The sequence below is a fragment of the Prionailurus bengalensis genome, chromosome B4 (genome assembly GCF_016509475.1).
Source record: "Prionailurus bengalensis isolate Pbe53 chromosome B4, Fcat_Pben_1.1_paternal_pri, whole genome shotgun sequence".
Lineage (NCBI taxonomy): Eukaryota > Metazoa > Chordata > Mammalia > Carnivora > Felidae > Prionailurus > Prionailurus bengalensis.
The window spans coordinates 11,192,107-11,217,075 of NC_057358.1; the positions used below are offsets into that span (position 1 = coordinate 11,192,107).

Below are 24,969 nucleotides of genomic sequence, written 5' to 3' on the forward strand. Positions count from 1 at the left end.
CTTTGGAAGAGCTGGTCCGTTTGGAGACTGCTCTAATAAGCCTGAGTCTGTAGATTTTCTACACACCATCTGGTTCTTGATTTTGAAGGAGAACAGTAACAAGGGAAATTATAGAACTTGGTCTTTGAGAGCTCAGGAAGAGAGTAAGATCTCTGGAGCATCATGATGCCCATAATGATTTTTTAAAAAAGGGTTAGGGGCCCAGGGGAAGGCTACTATTAGAGCAAGTAGTTGGGGCCTAATTTTTGCAATATTTATATAGAGTAGATTTGATCTAGACAGTTCTCCACTTCCATACCTTCCCCGTTTGTTTAGGAAGTATAATAGAAAGATACGTGTTTTTTTGCTCACAAAAACCTCTCTGGGTAGCACAGCGGACCTGTAGACAAATGAACTACATCATGCCATTTTTGGCATGAATACCCTGGTTTTATCTGACTGGAGGGGCCTGAGCCCAGGGCTGGAAACCCAACTTCGGGCTGGCCAGGGAGCATCACCGTGAGACTTTGGCTGGGGGCTAACCTGAGCTTCTGGAGACTTGTGGAAGTCACCATAAGAGGGGAACTCAGCCAAAGGACGAGAAAACGGCCCACAACACTGGTAGATGTTTTGAATGACGGGCTTTAGGCATGAAATGAGCTGGAAACAGTCCCCCATTCTCCCCTTTAAGGTAGTTGTATTGGGTTTCTGGTATTTGGTGACCTTGCTGGCTACACTCATGATTTAACACCAAGACCATAATGCCTACCAGCCATGTAAATGGACTTGGTTTCTGAGGTAAGGGTAGGAAAAGAGATTCCAAAATATATGTACTTGCTTGACGGAAGGGCCCTGTATTTTCAGTGGCTTCTTAACCTTGTTACAATGAATGGAATCAGCCACTTTTCATTACCTACGAGCTGGTTTACCCTCGATAGGTAGGCAGGACTGGCCAAATGTAAACATTTGCTCATCACGAATGTTACTCTCTGTTGATTGTACATTCTCTGCTTTGCAGGGATGTATATTAATTCCATACAGCAATTAGGAGACCAAAAAAGTCCCTACATAGGTCTTTCTTTTTAAAAAAAATCTGTTTATAAAAAATCTTTGTTTCAACAGTAATACGGTAAATAGTTATTTGCATACCTCGTTACAGAAGTTTATATGGGGGCTGAGGGTGGGTGCGGTTGACCTAATTTGGAATTCAGGTCTTTTTTCCTCTAGAAATACCTTTATCTCCTGGACTAGACTGGATTAAAACACACTGGATTAAACATACCTGCATTTATGTTCTTTTTCATTAATATTTGCTGGAGTTTAGCATTTAAATATGAAGGCTACAGCCTCCCTGTAATACAATTCCATATCACCACATGTATTCTGTGTTGCTTTTATTTAATGAAAAAACTAATTTCAAATCTACATTAAGCTAAGCTGAATAACAAAGTCTTAGTGAAGGAGGCCTGGTGGGTGGTCTTGTTTGTAAAAACATGGCTACTGTCCTTTGGCCTTAAAACTTCAGGAAAGGCACTTCAAACGGCTTCGTGTTTGCATGTTTCAGTGCCAGAGCATAGGAATAGACCCTGGCGTCCACTGTCACATGTTCTTCAGCTACCAGAGCTACAGGAAGCAAAGAATACAAGTTAGATAATGAAGAGAATAAAGGAGAATGCCCCTTATCAATCAATCAATCCAGACTGAGCTCCTACTATGTGCCGGTTACAATGCTAGATAGAGATACAGCGGTGAACAGGACCCCTTCTGCCTTCAAGGACCTTGCTCTAGTCAGAAGAGAAAAGGATATAGAAGCAGGATTACATTTCCAGCAAAAGACTAGAACAAGAAGAAAGAAGAAAGGCAGATCACACATATCAGAGGTGAGGACTTGATGCGTTAAAACAGCAAAGCTGTAAGTCTATAGATGCAAATCACTACTTCTTTTAGAGTGTACTCTAGAGCGCTGCTGTGGTGACCCTTCAGTGCCTTATCTGGGGATTCGTGCGTCCTCTCTGCTGCCAGACAGCACTGATTTTCCGCCTACAAGTTCAGCCGCGTGCACGACAGGACTGGAATTCTAGAGAATTCCAGAACAAGGCCGCGGGAGCGTACGTCGTACCATGGGCTTTGAGGGGAACTTCTGTTTTGTTCAGGTGGAGGTTATCGGACCTGGAATCTGTCACTTGTTCTCCCAGCCACTAGTTTAGGCGCAAGCTCAGAGACACGTTGATCCCGGAAGGGAGGCTGGCGTCCTACTCCTCTGTGCAGGGCGGGGGCTGGGGAAGTGCTGAAAGCTATTCTGTGTAACCACCCGAACTCTGGATACTTCCCTCCCAATCTCTCAAATGTGACTTGTGGAATAAATGGTTTGATTACTATATTTCCAACCTAATAAAGCTAGGAAAACTGGTTCTTTCCCCCCTTCCTCCTCCTGTAGATCTGTCCCCGTCTACCTTCCTTCCTCCCTCTCGCACTATGTACTGCCCCCTCTTCCAAGCCTAGATCCAGGGAGGTTAAGTTAGGTGGAAGGGAGAAGGACGTTCTTTAAAAGAATACTTCTCTAATATAAAAATGCAGTAAAGACATATAGCATCTAACATTTAAGTCCTTTTGTGCCCACTGTCTTGTTTAATTGTACTCACGCCTCCCCAGAGACAGGGGCGACCTCTCGTTCCTGTTTCAGGAGAAAAGCCAGGAGAGGCTGTGGCATGTGTTCAAGGTCGTAACCCATATACGGCGGAACCTCAGACCCAGTCAGACCCGACAGACTCAAAGATGTGTTGCCCCATACTGGCAGCCACAGCTCTCTGAGGAAACTAGGGCTTTCTCCAGTATGAGCACTTCTCATCCGGACTGAGATCTTGAGGTACTTGTTACCTTAGGTCTAGTTTTTAAAAAGGCAAAGCAGGAAGGGAAGCTTTCTAGGAATCTGAATCACAGTAGCTCTTGGAAGCTCATCTTTACTTTTAATTAATTTATGAATTTGTGTTTATTTTTGACAGAGCCAGAGCACGAGTGGGGGACAGGCAGAGAGAGAGAGAGAGAGAGAGAGAGAGAGAGAATCCGAAGTAGCTCCAGGCTCTGAGCTGTCAGCACAGAGCCCGATGTGGGGCTCGAACCCACAGACAGTGAGATCATGACCTGAGCTGAAGTCAGACGTTTAGCCGACTGAGCCACCCAGGCGCCCCTCATGCTTACTTTTAAAACAAGAGAGTCATTAGAAATAAAATTGTAAGCCACTGGTACTTACGGAAGGGGAGGAAGAGACAGCCCTCAAAGCCTCAGGTCAAATTGTGCTTCAAGTTAAGTTTTGAAGTAAAAACTTTCAAACATTCAAGTCATGACGACTGTCTGTTCCTTTACAAAGGAGTGATCGGGGAATTAGCAGCCGGCATGGAGGAGCTCCCTCTGAAGGGTCTCTGTCACGCTCCAGTCAGCCTATCCTAATCTGCCCACATAGGCTTACTGAATTTTTTACAAAATCCCTAGGAGATGGGCTGGCCAGAAAGTACACAATGTAATTTCATGACCAGTAATTTACTAGGGGTGACGCTGTTAGTTTGGTTCATTATATCAGCATGTTGCTCTTTGTATATAGCAGATACCTCAGTCTTTGTAGAAAGAATATTGTTAAATTCTCCTTTCACTTCTACCCTGCACAAAGTACCATCCAACATGCTAGCATTTTTGAGGATCAGCTAAGAGATACCTACTTAGGCCTCTTCAGTGCCATGGATTAGCGACATGAGGTACAGAAGTTTTGGCTAATCTGCAGGAATATAGTTTTGGCTATTCTATAGAAAAAAAAAATCCCATTGAAAGCCTTCAACTTGACAGAGAATGTTTTGCTCATATTTTCAAACTCAGTGCCACCCAGAAAAGAAAATCATTGTTGGTTAACTGCAGTTCTCTAACATTTCTAGGTATTTGGCTTTAACGAGGAAGAATATAAAGAAATGGAATTATACTTAGTTCCTGAATGGGACTGGGGGTGGGGAAAATTGAGAAAACTGGCAGTCTTAAGAATGCTTACCATCAAGTCTCTTCAGCAGGTCATTCTTTGGTAAGGAAATTACTTCAACAAATTCTAAACAAAGAAAGTGCAAGTGAAAACAAAGCTCCAGAATAAGAGAGCCTACCAGAACGCCACAACATGCCTGTAGCCATTTCCACTGCGCTAAGCCATACGCACGTCAGCCACTGCTGAGTTGGGTGACGTACCTCCATCTCCTGAAAAGAAACAGAAGAAGGACATTGCAGCAAGGCCTGCTCTGGTCAAACACTGGAAGAGGTTAGTGCCAGACATACCGAAAAGGGTCTGAGACTTCAACAGAGACCTGGGTCTCTACTAATCCAATCTATGTACGTTAGATTCTGTGTGTGATCTATGGAGAATCAGATTCTATAGATTCTGTTAGAATCTATGTAAAAAACATTCCAACAGTACAGAATTTGTTCTCCAAATCAAATTTTAATAGCCAAATTGAAAGCATACTCTATGATAATACACACAGGTATTTTTAAGTTGTTAAAGTATATAAAATTTACCATTTTAACCATTTTTTTAGTGTTAATTTTTGAGAGAGCGCGAGAGAGAGCAGGGGAGGGGCGGAGAGAGAGGGAGACACAGAATCCGAAGCAGGCTCCAGGCTCTGAGCCATCAGCACACAGCCCGACGCGGGGCTTGAACCCGTGAACCATGAGATCATGACCTGAGCTGAAGTTAGACGACTGAGCCACTCAGGTGCCCAGTAACCATTTTTGAAAATACAATTTAAAGGCATTAAATACATTCACAGTGTTGTGCAGTTATCAGCACTATCCTTCTCCAGAACCTTTTCAGCATCCCAAACAGAAACTCGGTGCCCATTAGTTTACTTTCTGTTTCTATGAATATTTTAGGTAACCTCGTATGAGTGGAACCACAATATTTACACTTGAAAAATTTTTTTTCTTAAGTAAACTCTACACTCAAATGTGGGGCCTGAACTCACACCCCCCAGATGTGACCGAGCCAGCCAAGGGCCCCTATTTACGCTTTTTTGTCTGGCTTCCCAAAGCACTCGGCGCGACATTATCAAAAGTCACCCTACCACAGCAGGCACCAGCGTGTTTCTCTAACAGCTGGATGGTATTCCACGGGGCATCTACACCACATTTTGTGGGTCCACTCATCTGCTAGTGGACACTTGGGTGGCGTCCACCTTTTGGGGACTGTGCTGACACTGGTATGCAAGTCCCTACATGAGCTTTGTGCTTTGGGGTATAAACCTCCGAGGGGATTTGATACGGTGGTTCTGTTCACCTCTGAGGACTGGCAGGCTGCTTCATGGCACGTTAGGTGCCTACTTGCGAGTTTGAACATCGAACATTTAAAATCAGCTGTGATGGGCCCTGACACATTCAGGAGCCACCGAGGTGATGAGAAACGGAAGAATATGGCTGTGCTACCTGACACCCCCTTTAACGGGGTGGGAGACGACAGGGAACTGACAGAAGCATCAAAGCTGGAGCCCAAACTTGCTAAGAAATCTAACAGAGCAAGGAAGTTCTTAAACGTTTCTCTAAGTACGGAACTCAGTGATAAGTACTTCTGCCATTCTTATAATACACACAAAGACACACATCTGTGATTCTGAAGGTGTTCACTGTTTCCTCTTCAGACCTCGGGCTCATAATCCTAAGTGGGAATAAACTCCATACAGAAGATAGGGAAATGTGAGAATTTAACATTTGTAAAGAACACCTAAAAATCAGTTAAGAGTTAAAAATGCTACAGGACCCACGATGAGCAAAACAGCCCAGAGTACTGAAGTATCTAGAACCCTGTTCCTCTTCTCACAAATCAAAAACCAAGGCAATAGCAAGTTAACCAATCATCAGTGCGACAGAACCACCTTAACCGCGGCCGGTGCACACTCACCTGGCTTTGGCTTAGGCCTCACGTTTTCAGCATCATCTCCGTTGATAGTTACCGTCACGATGTGTGTGGTACAGTTTGTCAAGCCCGGATCCATACATACAGCTGTGGAGAGAAGCAAACGCTCAAGTTCAGACACCGGTCCGACACGACACGTTTCATTACTTAAATGCCTTCGGAAGGAAACCGGGCTCATGATTCACAGTGCCCACGGAGCCCGTGCGGGAAAACTACACCCGGCCCGATGTGCTCAGTATATGCTGTGGGACAGCACAGCATACGTGTTTCCCTCCAGAGTTCCTGGGTTAAGCGCGCTAAGTCTGGGGGTGAGACGGTGCTGACGTGTTGTCAGGTCCTTTCACCACATTGAGAAAAAAAATCTAGTGAGGAGCCTGGCACGTGGATGAGGTAATAAAGCTCAGGATCTGAGAAACTCTGGAAGGTAAGCGAATTTCCCATCTCTTCTCCAGCTTCAGGGCCTCCTTGTTCAAACCTGCCCTCGCGCGGAGAGAGACTCGCCTGTAGACAGTGACCGAACCTAGTTGGGATTTCTCCTCTGTGGATGAGCCTCAACGCAAGATCCTTCACACCACGCACAGTGTAATGGCTGGCTAATTTTCAAGGGTCTGTCCCCAAGCGCACACCCGGAGAGCAGTACAAACCTGGAGAGCACTCTGCCACATCACCTTTGTAGCCAGTTTCCTCCTCAAGTTCCCGAAGAGCTGCTGCTTCCGGGCTTTCGTTATCATCGATGAGACCTGGAAGTCCAAATCCTTTGTGAGGTGCGACAGGGAAACCCTCTCCTGACGTACTGCTGGGAGCTACGCGAGGAATCAGAGGACTGTGGGCAGCGGTTGCACAGGTGACACTGACTGAGGCTTGGAACTTTTCTAAGAGAAAAGGCAGGGACGCCTGGGTGGCTCCGTCGGTTGCACGTCCGACCTTTGATTTCAGCTCAGGTCATGAGATCGGGCCCCACATCATGCTCAGCACTGGGCACGGAGCCTGCTTGGGATTCTCTCTCTCTCTCCCTCTCCCTCTGTCCTTCCCTTGCTCACGCGCTCACCCTCTCTTTAGAAAAGAAGAAAAAAAAGCAAAAGAATAAAACCGCAGGCAGAGTAAGTAGGTTCCGACAGCTGTTCCTCTTATTCAGACCTCGACTGTTCCCGTGGGCATCTCTGCAGCACAGACAGCGCGGACCCGTGAGGAGAGCTGGCTCGGTGCTGCTGTTGGCCCCCTGGCGCGGCTCACGGACCTGGCTCTGTGGCATGGCCCAGGAAGCCTGTCATTCTTTTCCGTTTTCCTCATGTGACCCTGTCACCTATCTTGCTTTCCTCCCTCACAGAGCAATACTGAGGCCGCAGAGAAATGCCCGGATGAGAATCACCTGTGAGGAGGATGGGAGGCTGGCGGACTGGGGGCGGGGCGTGCTCAAAGCCAGCAGTAACCAGGGAGGCCAAGTGGGGAAGACGGTAGAACTTGGATTATTTCACAGACCCTCGCCTCGCTTTGGGGGGTCAGTGCATCAAAGAGTGCATTTGAGGGATGCTTTTTTTTTTCTTTAAAACTTAAAACCGCCGAGACACATAAAAAGGTGTTAAATGTCCAAGCACTGCCGTTCTGGCTGTTCTAGGTGCTCGGCCCAGCGGTTAGGGACTCACCTGCAGGGAATTCTAGGCAGTAGCCTCCCATGGGCGGTCGGAACTGCTTCACCAGAACGATGCACTCGTAATGAAGTGTCCGCTGCAGCACTGGGATGACCGCCACACCTGTGACCAGGAGATAAAACCAAGGAGGTCCCTCATGAAAGGTCAGGGAGTACTTGGCACAGGGTCAAGGACCAAATTCCTGCCTACGCTAACCTCTGCCGAGACCTATTTCTCAACCTGCAGCAGCCAGGCCGTTTTCACTGATCTCGTGTGCTTGTATTTCCTTTCAGCAGTAAATGGAGTCAGCCCCAGTGTTTGTAGTAGATGCTAAGTTAGAGTCTATTGTTTTAGGATAAAGGACCTTTTCTCCCAAGAGAGAAATATTTTACTTACAACAGAACACAGACAAAACCCCAGTGCGTTCTGGAAAACACAAATTGCCCACAAGTAGTTCTTGGCTACCTCCCTCCACCCAACTCTCCCGGCAGACCAAAACAGCAGCTGTGGCAGCTACTCTGTTTACTTCCACTAAAAAGAGAACAAGATGAAAGGGAGGAATGAAAGGGAAAAACAAAGACCTATTGCCCACTTCCCCCAGAGCACAGGTGATTCTCAGGATCTTTGCAGTCAGTGCATTTATGCCTAGAAGGGAATGTGAACTGAATGGATAGTCTCTTCTCCTAATTCCGCATCCTTCTCAATTTATAAAGCAACTGGTCCATCATAAAGTAGTGCCAAATATTTTTCCAAACGAAAGGCTCTCACCTAGGTCCTTTGAACAGAACACAGGATTTCTAGAAGTCCTATCTAGATGCAGTATGTGGCTTCAAATTATACTGACTTCTGTTTGGCTATAAATATTAGTATACCTTTCCCTCAAAAACACTGGGACTGAAGCCAGAAGTTATTTACAGAGAAAGCCTGATTTAGCCACAAAGCACTGCAAAAAGGAATACCAGACTTAAACATAAAAGACCATAATCGAAGAGAGCTGCTCTGAGGTCTGGGTTAAAGTAAAAAGAACCCCGCCTCTTGCAGTAAAGCACGGTGACTTCCTCCATGAAGAGTCGTAAGGGGTTTGCACTCCTACCATCGGCCGACTGCCCCTTCCTGGTCGTACGTTTCACCGTTTCCCACGTTCTGTTCAGGCAGAGAAGCAAAAACAAAATCACTAACGTCACAGAGGAGAATGCCCTTGGGTTTTCAGTCCACAACCAGAACTTTACAAATGCGAAGCATGCGAGTGTAATAATGATAATGGCCAAGGAGACCACGACAGTACAGATCTATATGGGAAAAGCCACTTCCATCGTGCTTTCCTGTAGCTTCTGAAACTTCTTCTGAAGAAAACGTGCCACCCACGCCTGACCCTCTGAGCACTATCTAAACAGAAGGCCTACTGATCGCTTGAGCTGCCTTTCAGATCATTCACTGGGAAGATTTCAGTTTGATCCTAAATCTACAGGTTAGCAGTAAATGAAAGTATTGACCAGTCTGTGCAAATTAAGCTCCTAGGAGAATTCTAGCCTTTTCGCTAAGAGCAAAAGATACTCTGCAGAATAGGAACCACTGAGACAGTTATTTATATGTGACCTAAATAACAATTTTAGAAAGCAGGGCCGTCCCATTTACGAATTGAGGAATTATTACATTTAGGTGAGTGCTCTAGTTTGCACGTGTGAGATCTCTCTTATCTAAGGGGAAAACGGTCCAGAGTGGAGAAAGTGAGATGAAGAATGGTAGGTTTCTGCTCCCTTTTATGGCTTTATTCCCGATGGGCTGTTTGTTTCTGGGGAACAGCGTCCCGAGAATCCGGTTACTGGTACAATGCTGTCTGAAGGGGAAGGACATATGAGGCAAAGTCCCCTTCACTCTCTTCTCCCTTGAACTGGAAAGAAGCAGTGGTAAGAAATGAAAGTGGAGAAGCAGTTCAGCTTTGGATCTGGGAGAAGTAAGACATCTGAGTGGCTCTGGGGACCCGAGTAAGGAAGGCGTCAACATCCGCCTCCCTCCAGAAGAGCAGGAATGATGAGACGGGCCATGTGGGGGGAGCCTCGCACTTTTTATCTGGCTGGGTTGGACTGTGTCACGTTTCTGTGAAAGAAATCCCGGTATTTAGTCTAGTTTAAAAAAACCCAAAAAACACCTTTCTGTAAACTGTAGATCTCTCAATATTATACCCAAATTCGAGCAGCGAGTGTGTCAAAATGAACGGGTGGAAGCCAAACGCTGCTGTGACGACTCACAACCGTCCGACATTCCTGTTAGTAACAAGAAGCCAACCAACAAGCAACTCTGGTAAGTAAATAGTACAGATGGCAAGAGATGAAAACCTTTTCAGCTCTCTGTGCCACCCCTCAGGGTTAGTCCTAAAGACTGAAGAAGGCAGTGCTGGGAGGAGCCGTGAAGGCGCCATCCCAGATACTCTAGGAATAAGGGAAACAAAAGAGCAGCATGGTTATGGTTAAGATGATGTAAAATAACCAGTAACGAGCCATACATCGTGAACCATGAAATATAAACGCATTTACACGGGATCCTAGAACAGGGATGCCCCATGGGAGCTCCGGTCATCTTCAAGGGACTCTGAAAGATGAGCGTCTGACCGAGTCAGACAATCTCAGTCTCCACCTGCCTACCAGCTGAGCGCACAGCCACACATCCCGTGAGACCGTTCCCTCCGGCGTAAAACTAGGGAATTAAGAGTATGTTAGCTCAAAAGCCTCTTGTGGCGTTAGAATTGATTCTAGTTAAGCGACTCCGTTTTCTGAGTAGCTGTCATAGGAGAAAGCTTGCTCTGCGTTCCTCCCCTGGTCAACAAACGCAGGAGGCAGGAAGGGCACCGAAGGATGACTTCAGCTCTGTCCCGATGTCCATCAGGGGCACACTGCCAGCATAGGTTTACACTGCTAGACTCAACTCCGTATCTGTACCCATGAATAACATGGTAGAACAAAGGATTTTCCAGCTGCTCTCATCCTTACCGACATGCTTTTGCATCAGGTAACAGATAAAACATTTTATGAGTTTATACGTCATGACCTATGGCAAAGCACGGGGATTCCCTCTTCAAAGCCTGACACTCCGGTAGAAATGTCAGTGCTTTGCCTACGAGCTCCCTGGAGTTCACGAGGAAGACCTACGCGTGCAAGAAAGGAGGTGAACATGCTATAAGCAGGCCACATAAGCAGGTACTCGCTAGGCTTTTCAGTGCATGCCTCAGCTACTCAAACAGACTCCCCGGAAGTGAGACCTGGACACGAGTATCCCGAAAAGAGTCTCCACGTGATTCTGACGCACGTCCCTGATTAAGAAATGCTGAAGGAGGAAGAGGAGTCCAGTGAAGAGATGAAGTGGTGCAAACCAACACGTACTCTTTAATTAGTGTTAAGAGGCATATTTGTGTTATAAACCTTAATAGCTTAACGGGGAAAAGAGAGCCAAACTGTATCACTACAAACTGGGTGCCAATCTACGTTTTCACAAACATCAGTCCATTTGAACATACTGTGTTCCTTCAGGCTCGGGCCTGGCCACATTTCTGTATTGTATTCCTGTCCCCGCTATTTATTTCCTGTTTAGTTCTGCACATCAGTCTCTTTAAACAAGTGTTCTGCCGAAGGCAGAACATCCACTGTGTTGACGGGCGGTAGCATGGTTGGCTTTCTCGCTTTGGGGTTTTAATTTAAGAGTGCTATGGATAGCTTGATGTTTCCCACAGCTCTCCAACACTGGCCCTTAGGAATATTTTTGCTAGTTTAGCAGAGATAATTGAAGTGGTTTCAATTACTGGCAAGTCCATGTACTTTCACGCTGATGACAGAAGTATTTCCTCATGAAGAAACTCTGTATTCTCATTTGATCACTTAGCAAATGGAGTTTTTTGTTTTTTTTTTTTTTTTAATGAATCAATATATCATGTAATCTGGATACTTTAATATTTAGTTACATTTTTATATTTTCTCATTCTATCTCATTCCTTTTCATATTTCACTAGGGAAATGTTTAATCTATTTTAACACTTTTTTTTCTGATAGTTAATTATAATTTTCAAAAAATTTCTTTTCAGGGCAGTGACAGGGGCCGAAAGAAAAAATTCTAAACAGAAAACGTGGAAAACAGAAGAAAACAGGTTTACCACACAGATGCCATTAATGTTTTGCCAATTTTCCTTCTGGCCTTTTCTTATATATTATTTGGAAAGAATTTAAAAAGCATATACACAATTTCCTATTTTATCATCAACTTAATAACTTTTCTCAACTTGCTAGATTGTCTTCAGAATATGCTTTGTAGATAACTGCATAGATTTTACCAAATGAATACACTAAAAAATTATTTCCCCATTTTTAAACTGAGAATTGACATACAATATTGTATCTGATGTGTACAACATAGTCACTCAAGTTATATACAAGTCACCACAGTAAATGTAGTAACCATCTGTCACCCTACAGAGTTGTTGTAATATCATTGACTGTATGCCTTCATACTGTACATATTCTTTTATCATGCTACACTATAACAATTATTTCCCCATTTTTAAGATGGTTAGGGTGCTTTCGATTTGTTTTTATTTTTTTAATTTTGTGAACATTTTTCATGCATAAATCTGACTCCAAACAGTCTCAGGGGTGGGGTTACTTGGATTGAAGGGTGTTATATCTTTACGAGCAATTGGTACATACTGTGAAATGTTTTGCAAAACTTTTTTTCTTTTTTTCCAATTTACGTTTCCGTGAGCAAGGTGTAAAGCATGTAAGTTTTACCTCAAACCCAGCAATGTTCTCTCCTTCATCCTAATTTAGAAATTAAAACCTGGTATGATTCGGACGAGGCAATCTGGATTGTTAATTACTTTGCTGCTTTATTGGCTTCGGTGGGGCTCGGACCAAAATTTCAGGTTCATACTAATCTACTCAGGGAGAATGGTGTTGAAATCAATTCCTGATTAGTTAATGTAACAAATTTACAATGTGCTTGTATTCGGAGATGAGAAGTGATCCAAACATTCTGAGAGTGGGAAAATACTGAATTAGATTTCTCATTTAAGATCGAGTTTACAATAAGAAAAGTATCAGAGTTCATGTCAAACAGTAAGCGGAGACCCCGAGAACCCGAATACCGAGCATTTTACAAAAGGGAAAAAAATCATTTACCTTATTTTACCAGTAGGATCCATGTACGTTGTTTTTTCAAGCTTGACCCATTTTCCTTCTGAAATTAACTAAAAGGAGACAATAAGTTGGGAGGCTTTTAAACCGAGGATTTTATTTAGAAGGTGTGTTTTCTTTCAGATTTTCTCTGTGTGGCCCTCCCAGGGATCACGTTTCCCTCCCAATAATTAGTGCAGGTTTTCAGTTCGAAGTATGGAAAGCTATCTTCCTGAAGGGTGGTTCTGCTTCTTTTTGGAGTTTTGGAAGTAATACTGAGAGGTGAAAAGAGATGATAGTTGAAAAAGTCCTGGCGGTGGGGGCGGGGGCGGGGGGGTTGTAGGTAGAGAGGGAGGACGAAGGACGAAGAAGTGAGGGGTTTTCTGGGACCCAGCGTTCTATGCTCTGAGCCTGGGGCCCGTCACACCGGTATGTTCAGTAGGTGGAAACTCCTCGCTGGCGTTTTAGTCAGTGACGACATGGGAAGGCTGACTGAGGAGACCGTGTCCAACGACTGCATTTCCAGTGACACGTGGGTTTCCCACCCAGCCCAGGGTCACTCTGCCTAGACACCGAGTTTCGGTTACGAGGACTAACGTTCCTACGGCACTATACTCAACTGAGAGGGGAGTTTCGCTGCGGACAGAAAGCAGTAGCCTTTTTCTTACTATCCTATCTTTTACTTCTGGCCGGCAGCAACCTAATAATTATCAGCAGATCTATTCACAGACAACATGGAAAGACTTTTAAATCATAAACAACCGCAGGAAGGTGTCAAGATCAGAGTTCCAAGATGAAGGACTTAAAATTTATCCATTCCAATGGTTCCTGCAGGAAGAGACTTATTAAAAGCTAAACTGAATAACATGTAAGACGTATATTAGTTCTGGAATTCAGACTACAACTAACAACTTAGGTTTTTATTGTTCTTAAACATATATACTGGGACCATAAACAGCTAACGAAGATGCGAGGCTTAAATATGAAATGTCTAAACCCTAAAACTCCCAGAGGACTAATTCTTCTACCCGGGCAAACTTTTAATAAAATTTGAGACTTTTTGTACGAAGAGCCAAAATCCGCTTTAAAACAGTCTCAATTTCACGAGTGCATATAATTAAGAGATACACGATTGCTCCCACACAAGAGCAAAATGTCCCTGAGTCCTAAAAAGGGAGCAGGAACAATGTTTAAAACCTGTCTTTAAGAATTAAATACAATCATTTGAAACGACAGTCTACACATTTCATTTGGACTTGGCTGTGTGTGGGGAGAGAGCAGGGTAGTGAAAAACAATTTATACCTCCTCTGAAATAATAGACTGTTTGGTATTTTGAGAAGGATCCGCTGGTTCTTGGTTTTCCATTTTCAAACCAGTCAGTCTTTACAATGCTCAGGCAAGAAGTTCACGCTGTAAGATAAGATTTGTTTAGGCTACAGTTATTTTTCTGAATTCAACATTTGAACAGAGGCTGCTGGTCAAAGTACTTCACGTGGTGAAAAGACTTATTTGTCATCAAAGCTCACGTGAGCTTGGGAGAACTGCCCTAGAGGGAAGGTCAGTGCAGAGGCCCCAGGAAACACCCAAAAAGAACCAACAGCCGGCCCAGTGAGATTCAGCCCATGTGGGCTGAGCTCCTTCTGGGCGGGCATCAGGCACTTACATATACATTCTTGCATTTTCTGACTCCAAATTTAAACTTTCCAGGGTAAACAGTTCAAAAATTGTATGCCATTCCTCACTCCCACCCCTTAACTACTGCCCCTTATCTACCCTTTACAGCTCAACTGTAAGAGTGGCATGGGCTGGCTCTTTCTACCTCCCGTGTATCTTTTTTTCTTTTTTTGTTTTAAACTGGTAGTAAATGGATATAATACCATTTTGAAAATTTCGAAATGTGCGGTTCAGTGGAATTAAACACAATCCCATTGTGGCCCGTTCACTTTGAAGTTTTAACACATTATCAGAGTCACGGTTGCCCATGAGCTGACAAGTACCACCATGTCTGTTGTGGAAAGAGAAGGCTCCCTCTCTTTTGTTATCCACTACTACGTCCTCTATTCTTGGCTTATTCTCCCGTTTGTACCCTGAATGTCTCAAAATCTTTTTCTGCCCTCAAAATGGGCTGAATAACCTGGCTGCATACAGAATTATGGGCTGAAAGTCACTTTCTACCAGAAATATGCAGGCACTGCTCAGTTGTCTGGCTTCTGGTGCTGCTGCTGTGAAATCTGAAGCCATTCTGATTCCTGATTCTTTTTCTATGTGGCCTGTTTTCTTTCTCAGGAAATCTGTGGTTATTCATGCCTTCACGTAGACGTTATTGCATTGAGTACTCAAATGGGTCCTTCTTTTTTTATTGAATGTGGTGGCCGTACGATATTGTATTAGTTTCAGGTATACAACATAGTGGCTCAATGTTTACATATATTATGAAGTCATTCCCATGCTAAATCTACCACCATCTGTCACCAAAGTTGTTACAATATTAACTGTATTCCCTACGCTGTACATTACGTCCCCGTGTCTTTTTTATAACTGAAGTTTGTACCTTTTAATCCCCTTCCCTTATTTTGTCAAGTGGGTCCTTTCAGTCTGGAAACCGTACTGCGCTTATGGGGGACTTTTCTCGAATTATTTCACAGATAATCTCCTCATTTTCTCTATTCTTTCTTTCAGGAACTGTTGCACTTCCCGAACTGATCTTCTGTCTTGCCTTTTTCTTACTATTTTCTGTTTTCTTGTCATTTTAAAACAATTTATTATTTTTATTTTAGAGACAGAGAGAGAGCACGAGCAGGGGAAAGGGGCAGAGGGAGACAGAGAGAATCTGAAACAGGCTCCATGGTAACCAAGATGGTGTGGGTACTGGCATAAGGATAGACATATAAACTACTGGAAAAGAGACTCCAGAATTAAACCCACAGATTTATGGTCAATTGTTTTTTTTTTTTTTGTTTTTTTTTTGAGAGAGAGAGAGAGTGCGAGCAGAGTAAGGGGGCAGAGGGAAAGAATCGTAAGCAGGCTCCATGATCACTACAGAACCTGATGTGGGGCTCAATCCCATGACCCTGGGATCATGACCTGAGCCAAAATCAAGAGTTGGGTGCTCAACTGACTGAGCCACGCAGGTCCCCCTGCTTAACTGATTTTCAACAAAAGTGCCATGTATTCAAGGGGGATAAAAAAATAGACTTTTCAAGAGATTGTTCTGGGCCTAGACACATACATTCATAAGGACGAAAATGAACCTCTACCTAACACCATATATAAAAATTAACTCAAAACAGATCAAAGATCTAACGTAAGAGCTAAAACTACAAGACTCTTGGGGGAAAAAAAGTGTATATCTTCATGATCTTAGGCAATAATCTCTTAGATGTGACACATAAATACAGGCATTCCAAGAAAATGCAGATGAACCGGACCTCATCAAAATTAAAAACTTGTGTGCTTCAAAGGATACCATCAAGATGGTGAAAAACGACTTACAAAATGGGGGAAAAAATTTATAAATCTGATAGAACTCTATCTGAAACATGCAAAAAAAAAAATCCTTAAAACCCAGTAATTAAAAAGACAAATAACATAATTAAAAATAGGCAAAGGACTTGGATAGACATTTTTCCAAAGAAGATACACAATGGCCAATAAGCACATGAAAATATGTTCAGTGTTGTTAGCCATCAGAAAGAGGCAAATCAAAACCACACTGAGATACCACAGTTCACCCCTATGATGATGATTATAATAAAAGACTGGTAATAACAAGTGTTGGTGAGGATGTGGAGAAACTGGCATTCACTGCCAGAAGGCATACAAAATGGTGCAGTCGCTTCGGAAAACAATCTTACAAAGGTTAACCACAGAGGTCCCATGTGACCCAGTAATTTCACTCCTAGTATATATACACCCAAGAGAAGTGAAACATGTTGTACACAAACGTTCAGAGCAGTATTATTTGTAATAGCTCCAGAGTGGAAACAACCTAGATGTCCATCATTTGCCGAATGGATAAATGAAATGTGGTATTCCATTCAATGGAATAATATTCATCCGTACAGGGGCCCCTGGGTGGCTCAGCTGGTTAGGCATCTGGCTTCAGTTCAGGTCATGATCTCACAGTTTGTGAATCCCAGCCCCCACTGCCAAGCCTCCTTGGAATTCTCTCTCTGCCCCTCCCCCACATGCGTGTGCTCTGTCTCCCTCAAAATAAATAAACTTAGAAAAAAAAAAAGGCAATGAAGTACTGATACATGCTACAACATGGATGAACCTTGAAAACATTATGTCAAGTGAGAGAAGTCACACACAGGCGGCCAAATATTGTATGATCCCATTCATATGAAATACCCAGAATAGCAAATCCAGAGATACAGAAAGCAGAGTAGTGGTTGCCAAGAGACTAGGGGGAAGGAGAGGGTAGGGAGTGACTGCTTATGGGTATGGGGTTTCTTTTTGATGAAAAACGTTCTAGAATTAAATAGTGGTGATGGTGGCACCATCTTGCAAATACACTAAAAACCAGGGGATTTTACAATTTAAGAAAGTGAATTTTATGGTATGTGAATTGTATTTCAATTAACAACAATCACCTCTGCAGTTTTAAAACCCCCAAGAGACAAAGAGTTGGGTTGTTGAAAGCCACCTTAAATCTCAAGGTTGACAAAGCCTGGGAGTCTAGTTCAAGGAGCCCTGAGTGACTGAACCCAAGCAACCATTCTACCGTTCTCTGGGTGTATATTTTGCCTGATACTCAACACGTATTTCTGTTGTAAAATTAAATGTATTTCTGTTGTATTATTAAGATGTGATCAATACGGTTCCTGTGGATTATTACGTGGGCAAGCCTACGATTTCAGTTTCCAATAAGGACTTTGGCAAAGAAGCAAAACTTGAGGCCCTAGGTAAGAAAAAATGACTTTATGCTAAAAAAATAAAAACCACTTAATAAAGATGAGAGAAAGAAATGTTAACACATTTTCACGCTCATTTAAACCTTGAAGAGATACGCACAAACTGTATTAATGTTTGTAAAAAAGCACACCCACAAACCAACATCAAGTGTGTGTCTTAGGTAACTCGGCTAAAGCACCCCGCAGCAGACCCACTGGAAGTGAGGCCGTCTTGTGCTGCGAGGACACAGCAGCGCACACGACAGACAAAGGTCCTGTCCTTCAGGGGCTCGCTTTCTGGTGGGGGGGGGGGAAGGGAGGAAACTGAGGAATAACATACATAATTTATGTCAGAGCCGCTAAGTTTACGGAAAAAGGCCAAGAAGAAGAGTGGAGAAGATGGTGGGGGAGGGGGCGTGGAGTGATCAAGAAAGCTCCCTTTAATTTTGTGACATTTGAAAGTAATAAAACAGTAAGCTATGTGGACATGTAGAGGCAGTCATTTAGCTACAGGCATATAGCATAAGAAAACAGGCAGTGATTCCTGGTAAACTTTTAACTAGCCTTGGTTTATACATGACAAATAACCTACATTGTCAGAGGCAATCAAAACAGCATGAAAACTAACCATTAGCTAAATCAAAGGTTGGCTGCTCGTCACTATTTGTGGTCTCTACACCCAAATAAAAGAACTTCATCTACCTAGATTTTTATCTTCCAGATTTCCATTTCCTTTCATTAGTAACAAATACATCAGAGAAGGAATTATTTCCTCTGCTTTTAATTCTAACACTTAAAAGAAAATAACCTTTAGGCAACCAAGCGACCCCATTTATTGCACAACGTAATCTGTCTAGAATGATGCAAAATACTTGGATTAATTTTCTACCTCCTTTTGAAAAAAACATTTTTTTTTAACATTTATTTGCCTTTGAGAGACAGAGAGAGACCGAACGCAAGTGGGGGAGGGGACAGAAAGAGGCAGACAGAATCTGAAGCAGGCTCCAGGCTCTGAGCTGTCAGCACAGACCCCAATGTGGGGCTGGAACCCATGAACCGTTAGATCATGGCCTGAGCCGAACTCTAACGCTCAGTTTACTGAGCCACCCAGGCGCCCCTCTACCTCCTTTTGAAAAATGGTATTTTGACCCCGAATAACTTTCTGTGCTTACTCAAACTTAAAAACAGCGAACTGCAGACCTCACAAGTATAAGCACCACCAGAAGTTCATAAAGGAAGTGCTAAATAATCTGTCACTTTTTCTATGAAAAGGGTTCTTAATCTGGATTGCCAGTAAATCTAGACAAAATGGAGAAAGTTCCCCAGCCTCAGGTGAGTATCTTTAGGGGCAAAGGGGCCACCAGCTCCTTTAAATTATCTGCTAGGTCTCCTTATCTTTGTATCTTTATAGCTTCCCTTAGATTGTCAAAGGGATTGTTGATGGCCCAAAGGTGAAAAAGTACTTTTCTGAAGGACTGCTCCTCATCTACTACTCTTCATTTAACCAGGTTAAACTCCCTTACAAAACAGTCTCCATAATCAAAAGCTGGATTTTTGGTCAGCAAATGTTAAGCTCTAAACAGTTGTTTCAACAGATCATATTAAAAAATACTGAAGCTAGAAATGTTAGAGAGCTAGAAAAACAAAAAACAAGCTACAAACATAAATTACATGAAAGAAAAAAAGTGGCAAACAGGGCTGGGACTCTCTAGGGTAATTACTTGGAATGCAATCAGCCCCAAGGGGCAACAGTATTTCGTAGCAATCTGCTGACAGTGTAAATAACTGGAAAAAAAAATGAGGTTAAAGGGTGATTTCCAAAGTATATTCTTCACCCTGTGAATCCCAAAATGTTCAGGATTATAAAAGCATCTCAAAAATGCTACTGAAACAGAAAAAGAATATTATTTTTAGCAGCATTTCAAAAACAGAAGCTAAATGGTGCCATTTGGGGACAGTCATTACAGGCAGTCATTACACGTAGGCTTAGGCAGCGCAGAAACAAATGAGGCTCCATTGCAGCCTGCGCCCCCCTCCCCTTACTGTGACAGAGCTTTCCTGAGCTGACTCAATGCTATTTTGAGAGTTAAAAGTAAAGTGTAAATTTTCTCCACTTCATTAGCTAGCATTTCAAGTCACCTACATTTTACCAATATGCACATTAGACTTAAAATAATATCTGTATACATACTGTTGAGTTGTTTTAATTCACATAACGCATTTTCGCTTAGTTTGGTCTGAAACACTGAAGGTCTATGATGTGTTAGCTGTATGATTTTCCCAGGACACAAAAAACTCTAGTGAGGGAAAACATCAAAGGATTATTAGGAGGGCCATACATTGATAGGCAGGAAGCTAGCTGGCTTTATGAGCATGGGCAGTTCAAACATTTGGGTAGGTATATACTAAGTGTAAACTGATCCATATTCCTGCCTTTGGGGACCTTATAGTTCAACTCGAAAAGAACCAGAGGGTATGCCTGGTTCTCTACGACTATCCTAGAGATAATGCGATATCAGGGTGTTTTAAGTGCGTGACAAATCACATCCACTTGGGAGGCAGGGAAAATCGTAGACTTTGAAAAGGCTGCTACTAAGAGGTCATTAAGATATGATTTAGATACCAAGAAGGCAGGGAGAACATTTGAAGTAGAAGGAACCAGATGAAAAACAAAAACACTAACTGGGGGAAGGGTTGAGAAAGTACAGTAGAGTTGGGCAAACTCTGTTGTTCTCAACCTTTCCCTCCCAACCCCCTCCAAAACAAACAAACAAACAAAAAACACCTGAAACCAAGCCCACACATATAATGGATGATGTTAATACTTGCAAAGTCATTTCCAAGGGCTTACGCAGATTTGGCTGGATGCCTGACCCTCCCCCAAATTTGCGGGCAACCCTAACTGGCATGCCACAAACTCTTGCTGCTATGTAAACTCCTCTTGAGGACAGCACTTAAATTCTCTGCTCCAGGGAAGAAGGGAAAGGGTTACTTTTTCACAACCTCACGTATTTCAGTCTTAGTAACAAGAGCTGGATTCAGGTTAAGAGGGAGGGAAGTTCGCACTCAGGGTTGTCATTATTCAGTTATTACCATATCGGAATCCTTGCAGTTTGCTGAGGTTGCAAAGTGAAGCAAAAAATCACAAGAAAAAACACGCTGGCTCCTCTCTCCCAGGTAAAAACTAAATGTTGGAAACACCATTTATACTCAACCAAATAAAAGGTGTGGAAACTCAAATCATGAGCAAAGCTTCTGATGAACCAAAGGCAGGCAGTCGGAACAGTTTGATGAATAGATCGAGACATTTACAATAAGGCATTTTGAAAGAAATTAAGTGGGAAAGGGTTAATTTTTGCAAAAAAAAAAAAAAAAATTTTTTTTTTTTTTTTTTGCAAAAATAACTTTATGACCTTGTGAAGTCAAACATCAAATGCTCAGGCCTGACCAAGATGCCATTCTACATTCTTTCAGAATAATTACACAGAAAAAACACTTGATTTATAATGAACAAATAATCAATTAGTATCGCTACATTTAAGTCTTGGTTATAGTCATAAAACTTTTAAAAATTCAGTTTTTTTTTAAGATAACACTTTGAGGGGTCCTTCTTTGGCACCACTTATGGTAAAATTTCGGCATCCACATCAAAAGGATCCACTTCATATGAATTTTCCTTTGCTGACAACGATTATCTTGATAATGAAGACTTCCTGTAGTGAATTTGTTAATTATGGAAAGTCATCGAGTTTCTTTTCTTTTCTGGCAGATGTGGGGGTTGGGTGGGCAAAGAGGTAACTAACATTCTACTGAAATTATGCTACTTGGTGATTTATAATCATTACATTTAGTTCCGGCTGGGAACTAATTACCCTTGAGAAGGTTAATTGGTTACAGGCCTACAGTAATGAGACCAGCAAAGAACCACGAGTCACAGCCCAGGCAAGAGAGAATGTAGGTTTGGTCTAGGGTGGCCGCAGTGGCAAGGAAACTTGCACATGACACCTTATTACTTGTCCTAAACCAGTGTCTAGGGACAGGGTTTCCAAAGCTACTGCAAGAAGATGTTCTTAAAGGACATCGGGACATCAGGAGAAAGGGGCAGTACAGCATTCAAACATGGGCCCACTAAGTTTGAGATGGTGGCAAGATATCCAAGTGGGTAAAACCAGCAGGTAGATGGAAATATCAATTTAGAAGGGGGATTCAAGGAAGGAAATGTTTTTCCATTATTTAATTTGGAATTGCACAATAACCCCCTCTTCCACAATCACTTAACTGTTGATATTTTCAGGCATGCATGAGAAAAAGCAACTATTTCCATTGTTGTAAAGGTTTTATTGAAGCAACTTGAGTATAAACACTTCATGGCTAAGAAAAGACAAATATGGTGGCTAAAAAATAATGGAAGGGAATTTAGCTGTATCCATTCAGAATACTGGCACATCTGGTTGTAATGTTGATTTATTTGAGGCTGGTTAAATGTGTAACTAGTTACTTAAAATTAACTGTAATCCGAAAAAGTCACTGAACACTGCTTCTCAAGTATAGAGCCTGAATAGAAGACATCTGTAACAAATTCCTTCCCTGCAGTGTTTATATTTAAGTTTACAAATTTGGCTGCTTCGGCACAAATAACTGCAGCTCTGTATTAATGCTTTGCAGCTGCCTCAACCTCGACACTCAGGTTTCCTGGGCTGCTAACATATTACTCCTCCTGGAGTGACCATGTTCCCAGTTTCTACTTCCTCCTATACATCTATTGATTATCTTCAACAGAAAATACCTTATCCCAATTCACCCCAGCACTGCTAATATTTCCTTCAGCAGTAACCTGTTGATTTCCAAGTCAAATCAAAACAAACAAACATTTAGAGGGATTGCTCCAACCCCCCCTCCCCCACATCAGGTCTCTCCTAAATCTGGCAGTCTGGCACTATTCTCCCAGCAATATATGTTATATTACTTCATTGCCCCTCAAAACAGAAAGAACTGCATCATCTTGGCTCTCAAAACACTTATGAAAAACTACTGCCCTCCCCTCCCCCAGAATATACTGCAACATTGTAATTTACCTCTGCTTGGAAAAATGTATCTTTAAAAGTGATGCTCCCGACTAAACCACTTAGCCAGTAGCGTTTTTGAGAAAAACCAACCATTGAACTCTTTGGGGTAAGAGCTTTTCACTCCAAACAGGCAGAGGATCCTGTAATTATCCTAATGAATACTTTTCTACAGAGGCCCGTAGTCGGTGGGCTTCCTGCTTTCTAACCTAAAACTGCTTAGCCCGGAATGTGCAATTAAAAACAAACAAACAAACAAACAAACAAAAGATTTAAGTAATTTCTACACCCAACGTGGGGCCTGAACTCACAACCTGGAGATCTCCGGAGCGCGTGCAATTAAAAAAAAAAAAAAAAACCTAAAATACACGCCCTTAGACAGACGTGACTGGGGCAAGTCCAGGGCATGTAGTTGTAAGAAAGCTAGGTTCTAAAAGGCATTTCTCAGCAACTAGAATCTGATTCTTTTGAAGACACAAACAAAAGTTTACTTTTAAAATATGCTGTTGTCTCGTAGCCATCTGATAACGTCATTACGGAAGAGATAAGGAAAATAACGGAGTGGTGGAGGCAAGAGAAGGAAAAAGAATGATACTGCAAATTTCACTAGACTAGAATTCTTCCAGTCTTATGATTCCAGCATGGCCCGGCTACTGATACAATCTGGCTGTATTTTTCCAGGCTGTTACTTTGGCAGGGCTGGAATAAATGAATTTCACGCTCAAAAGAGACTCCTCTCCCCTTTCGTCGGTGTTCCCAAATTTCTCTCTCCTCCTCTACCTTCAAAGTCGAACCCTCAGGAGCGTACGGCCAGGATTCTCTCCCTATCTCTCCTAGTTCCCCTCCACGAACGAAGAGGTGCGATCATCCTCTTTGCAGATGCTTCGAACACTGCACTCAAATGAAGTTAATTGCAGTGGTTTCCTGCTTTCTCTTCTCCGAATAGTCCAGGCTCTTCTACCCCAGTCCCTGGTTTTCTCTAAGCTGGCCCTCCTTTCCGCGCCTTCGCAGCGGCCGCCCCCTCGCTTCCCGGGTCGCGCACCCAGTCCGCAGACTGGGACACGCGCGTGGGGCTGCCCGCACGCACCAGATGTGCTCCCTCCCTCTTCCCCAAAGAGGGGATTGTACATGATTGGCCCGCGCCCAGTTACCTACTCCAAGGTGTGGGGTGAAGGGGAGGGTACTCCTTTGGGGAGGGGGACGAAAGAAGAAAGCACGAAGCCGAGGCAGCAGTCTCAGAAGACACCGGTGCTACTGCTGGAGGAAAAGCCTCACCTCGCGGTGATGAGGATGTGCACTCGGCCCCTCCCGGTACCCGTAGAATCCCCGCCCGTAACCTCGCCTGAGAAAGTTACCTTCCGGGGCGGGGCACTTCTTAGAAGCCGCTTCTCAACACTTCCGGAATTCCTTTCCCGGGACGCGGACGCCTCGCGTGCGTCTGTGCGTGTGTGCGGGTATCAGTGACTACTACAAGGACGCCCCGCGATTCTCCTCCGCTCCCTTTTCTGGTACTGCCTCCTGGCTTGATGGACCGGAAGAGTCCTTGAGCCAAAATAGCTCGGCGGGTACTTCCGGGACGGGAGACCTGGGTTCCGGGAGGGTGCTGGAAAGAGAGGGAGAGGCGGCGGCGGCTGGAGGATGAAGAAGGAGCATGTGCTGCGCTGTCAGTTCTCCGCGTGGTATCCACTGTTCCGAAGCCTTACCATCAAGAGGTAAGACAGGAGGGCTTACGCCGGGGCGATAGGCAAAAGGGAACTGCGACATTTGGGGCGAGTCCTAGCTCCATCAGCGAAAAGCAACAACAACAACAACAACAACAACAACAACAACAACAACACAGGCCTTTTAGCGACTGGGTGGGAGCGCCAGTGCCCAGATTTCTACTTCCTAGTACTATTTCAGGTGGGGAGATTAATGAAGTCGATGCGAGTTTGCTGTGCGTCGTGTTGCGTTCAGGGCGTGTGCTAGGGCGGGTAGAAAGGCAGGTCATGGTTCATCGAAGGTCAGATGGCGGGGTGACTAGTGGATTAAGCCGGTTCAGGCTTGGGGGTTCACCATCACTGCTTGTAGAACTGCCAGAGAGGAGAAGTGATCAGGAGAACTGGGTAGTCTGGATTTTGCCAGACTAACCCGCTGGGGTCTTAATTGCTTTCAGTCGCTGTAAGATGAGAACAGTGATACAGGCCCTGCTTGAAATTCTCCTGCGAAGCTCCGATAAGATAGCATAACAGGAAAGCATTAGTGTAGTTATATGTTGTTAGGGATCGAGATGTACGTTGACAGGAAGCCATCCCTGGAAAGGAGTGGCA

At 43.5% G+C, this 24,969-nt stretch overlaps 2 protein-coding genes across 13 annotated transcripts in view; one reads left to right on the plus strand and one right to left on the minus strand.

Annotated features, from left to right (window-relative positions):
• Window positions 1-1,356: 1,356 nt before the first annotated feature.
• Window positions 1,357-24,123, minus strand: NUDT5 (nudix hydrolase 5). 8 transcript variants are annotated; one of them, XM_043561924.1, is made up of 10 exons: window positions 24,016-24,123; window positions 14,005-14,112; window positions 12,708-12,775; window positions 8,639-8,688; window positions 7,561-7,668; window positions 6,562-6,657; window positions 5,903-6,004; window positions 4,201-4,209; window positions 4,013-4,066; window positions 1,357-1,602 (listed from the first exon to the last, which is right to left on the minus strand). In XM_043561924.1, exons 2-10 carry the CDS (start codon window positions 14,065-14,067, stop codon window positions 1,493-1,495), a joined length of 660 nt encoding a protein of 219 aa, XP_043417859.1. In that variant the 5' UTR covers window positions 14,068-14,112; window positions 24,016-24,123; the 3' UTR covers window positions 1,357-1,492. The 8 variants fall into 8 exon arrangements, with proteins under 8 accessions (XP_043417859.1, XP_043417863.1, XP_043417858.1 ...); XM_043561928.1 differs by lacking the exon at window positions 24,016-24,123 and adding an exon at window positions 23,816-23,982 and having other exon boundaries at window positions 6,586-6,657; XM_043561923.1 differs by lacking the exon at window positions 24,016-24,123 and adding an exon at window positions 23,816-23,981.
• A 141-nt stretch (window positions 24,124-24,264) lies between these two features.
• CDC123 (cell division cycle 123) overlaps window positions 24,265-24,969 on the plus strand; it is a 59,743-nt gene continuing 59,038 nt past the window's right edge. For 3 of the 5 annotated variants that reach the window (XM_043561917.1, XM_043561921.1, XM_043561920.1), the window contains exon 1: window positions 24,265-24,372. In XM_043561917.1, coding sequence (XP_043417852.1) covers window positions 24,299-24,372 — 74 coding nt within the window. In that variant the 5' untranslated portion in view covers window positions 24,265-24,298. The remainder of the gene's footprint in view (window positions 24,373-24,969) is intronic. The other 2 variants (XM_043561919.1, XM_043561922.1) reach the window with 1 other exon arrangement.

Coding starts and splice junctions, on each gene's coding strand:
- NUDT5 (XM_043561924.1), bottom strand. CDS start 14,067: ATGGAAAACCAAGAACCAGCGGATCCTTCTCAAAATACCAAACAGTCT. Junction 7,669..8,638: donor GAAGGGGCAGTCGGCCGATG/GTAGGAGTGCAA, acceptor TCCTGGTCACAG/GTGTGGCGGTCATCCCAGTG. Junction 1,603..4,012: donor CCTGCTGAAGAGACTTGATG/GTAAGCATTCTT, acceptor TGCTTCCTGTAG/CTCTGGTAGCTGAAGAACAT.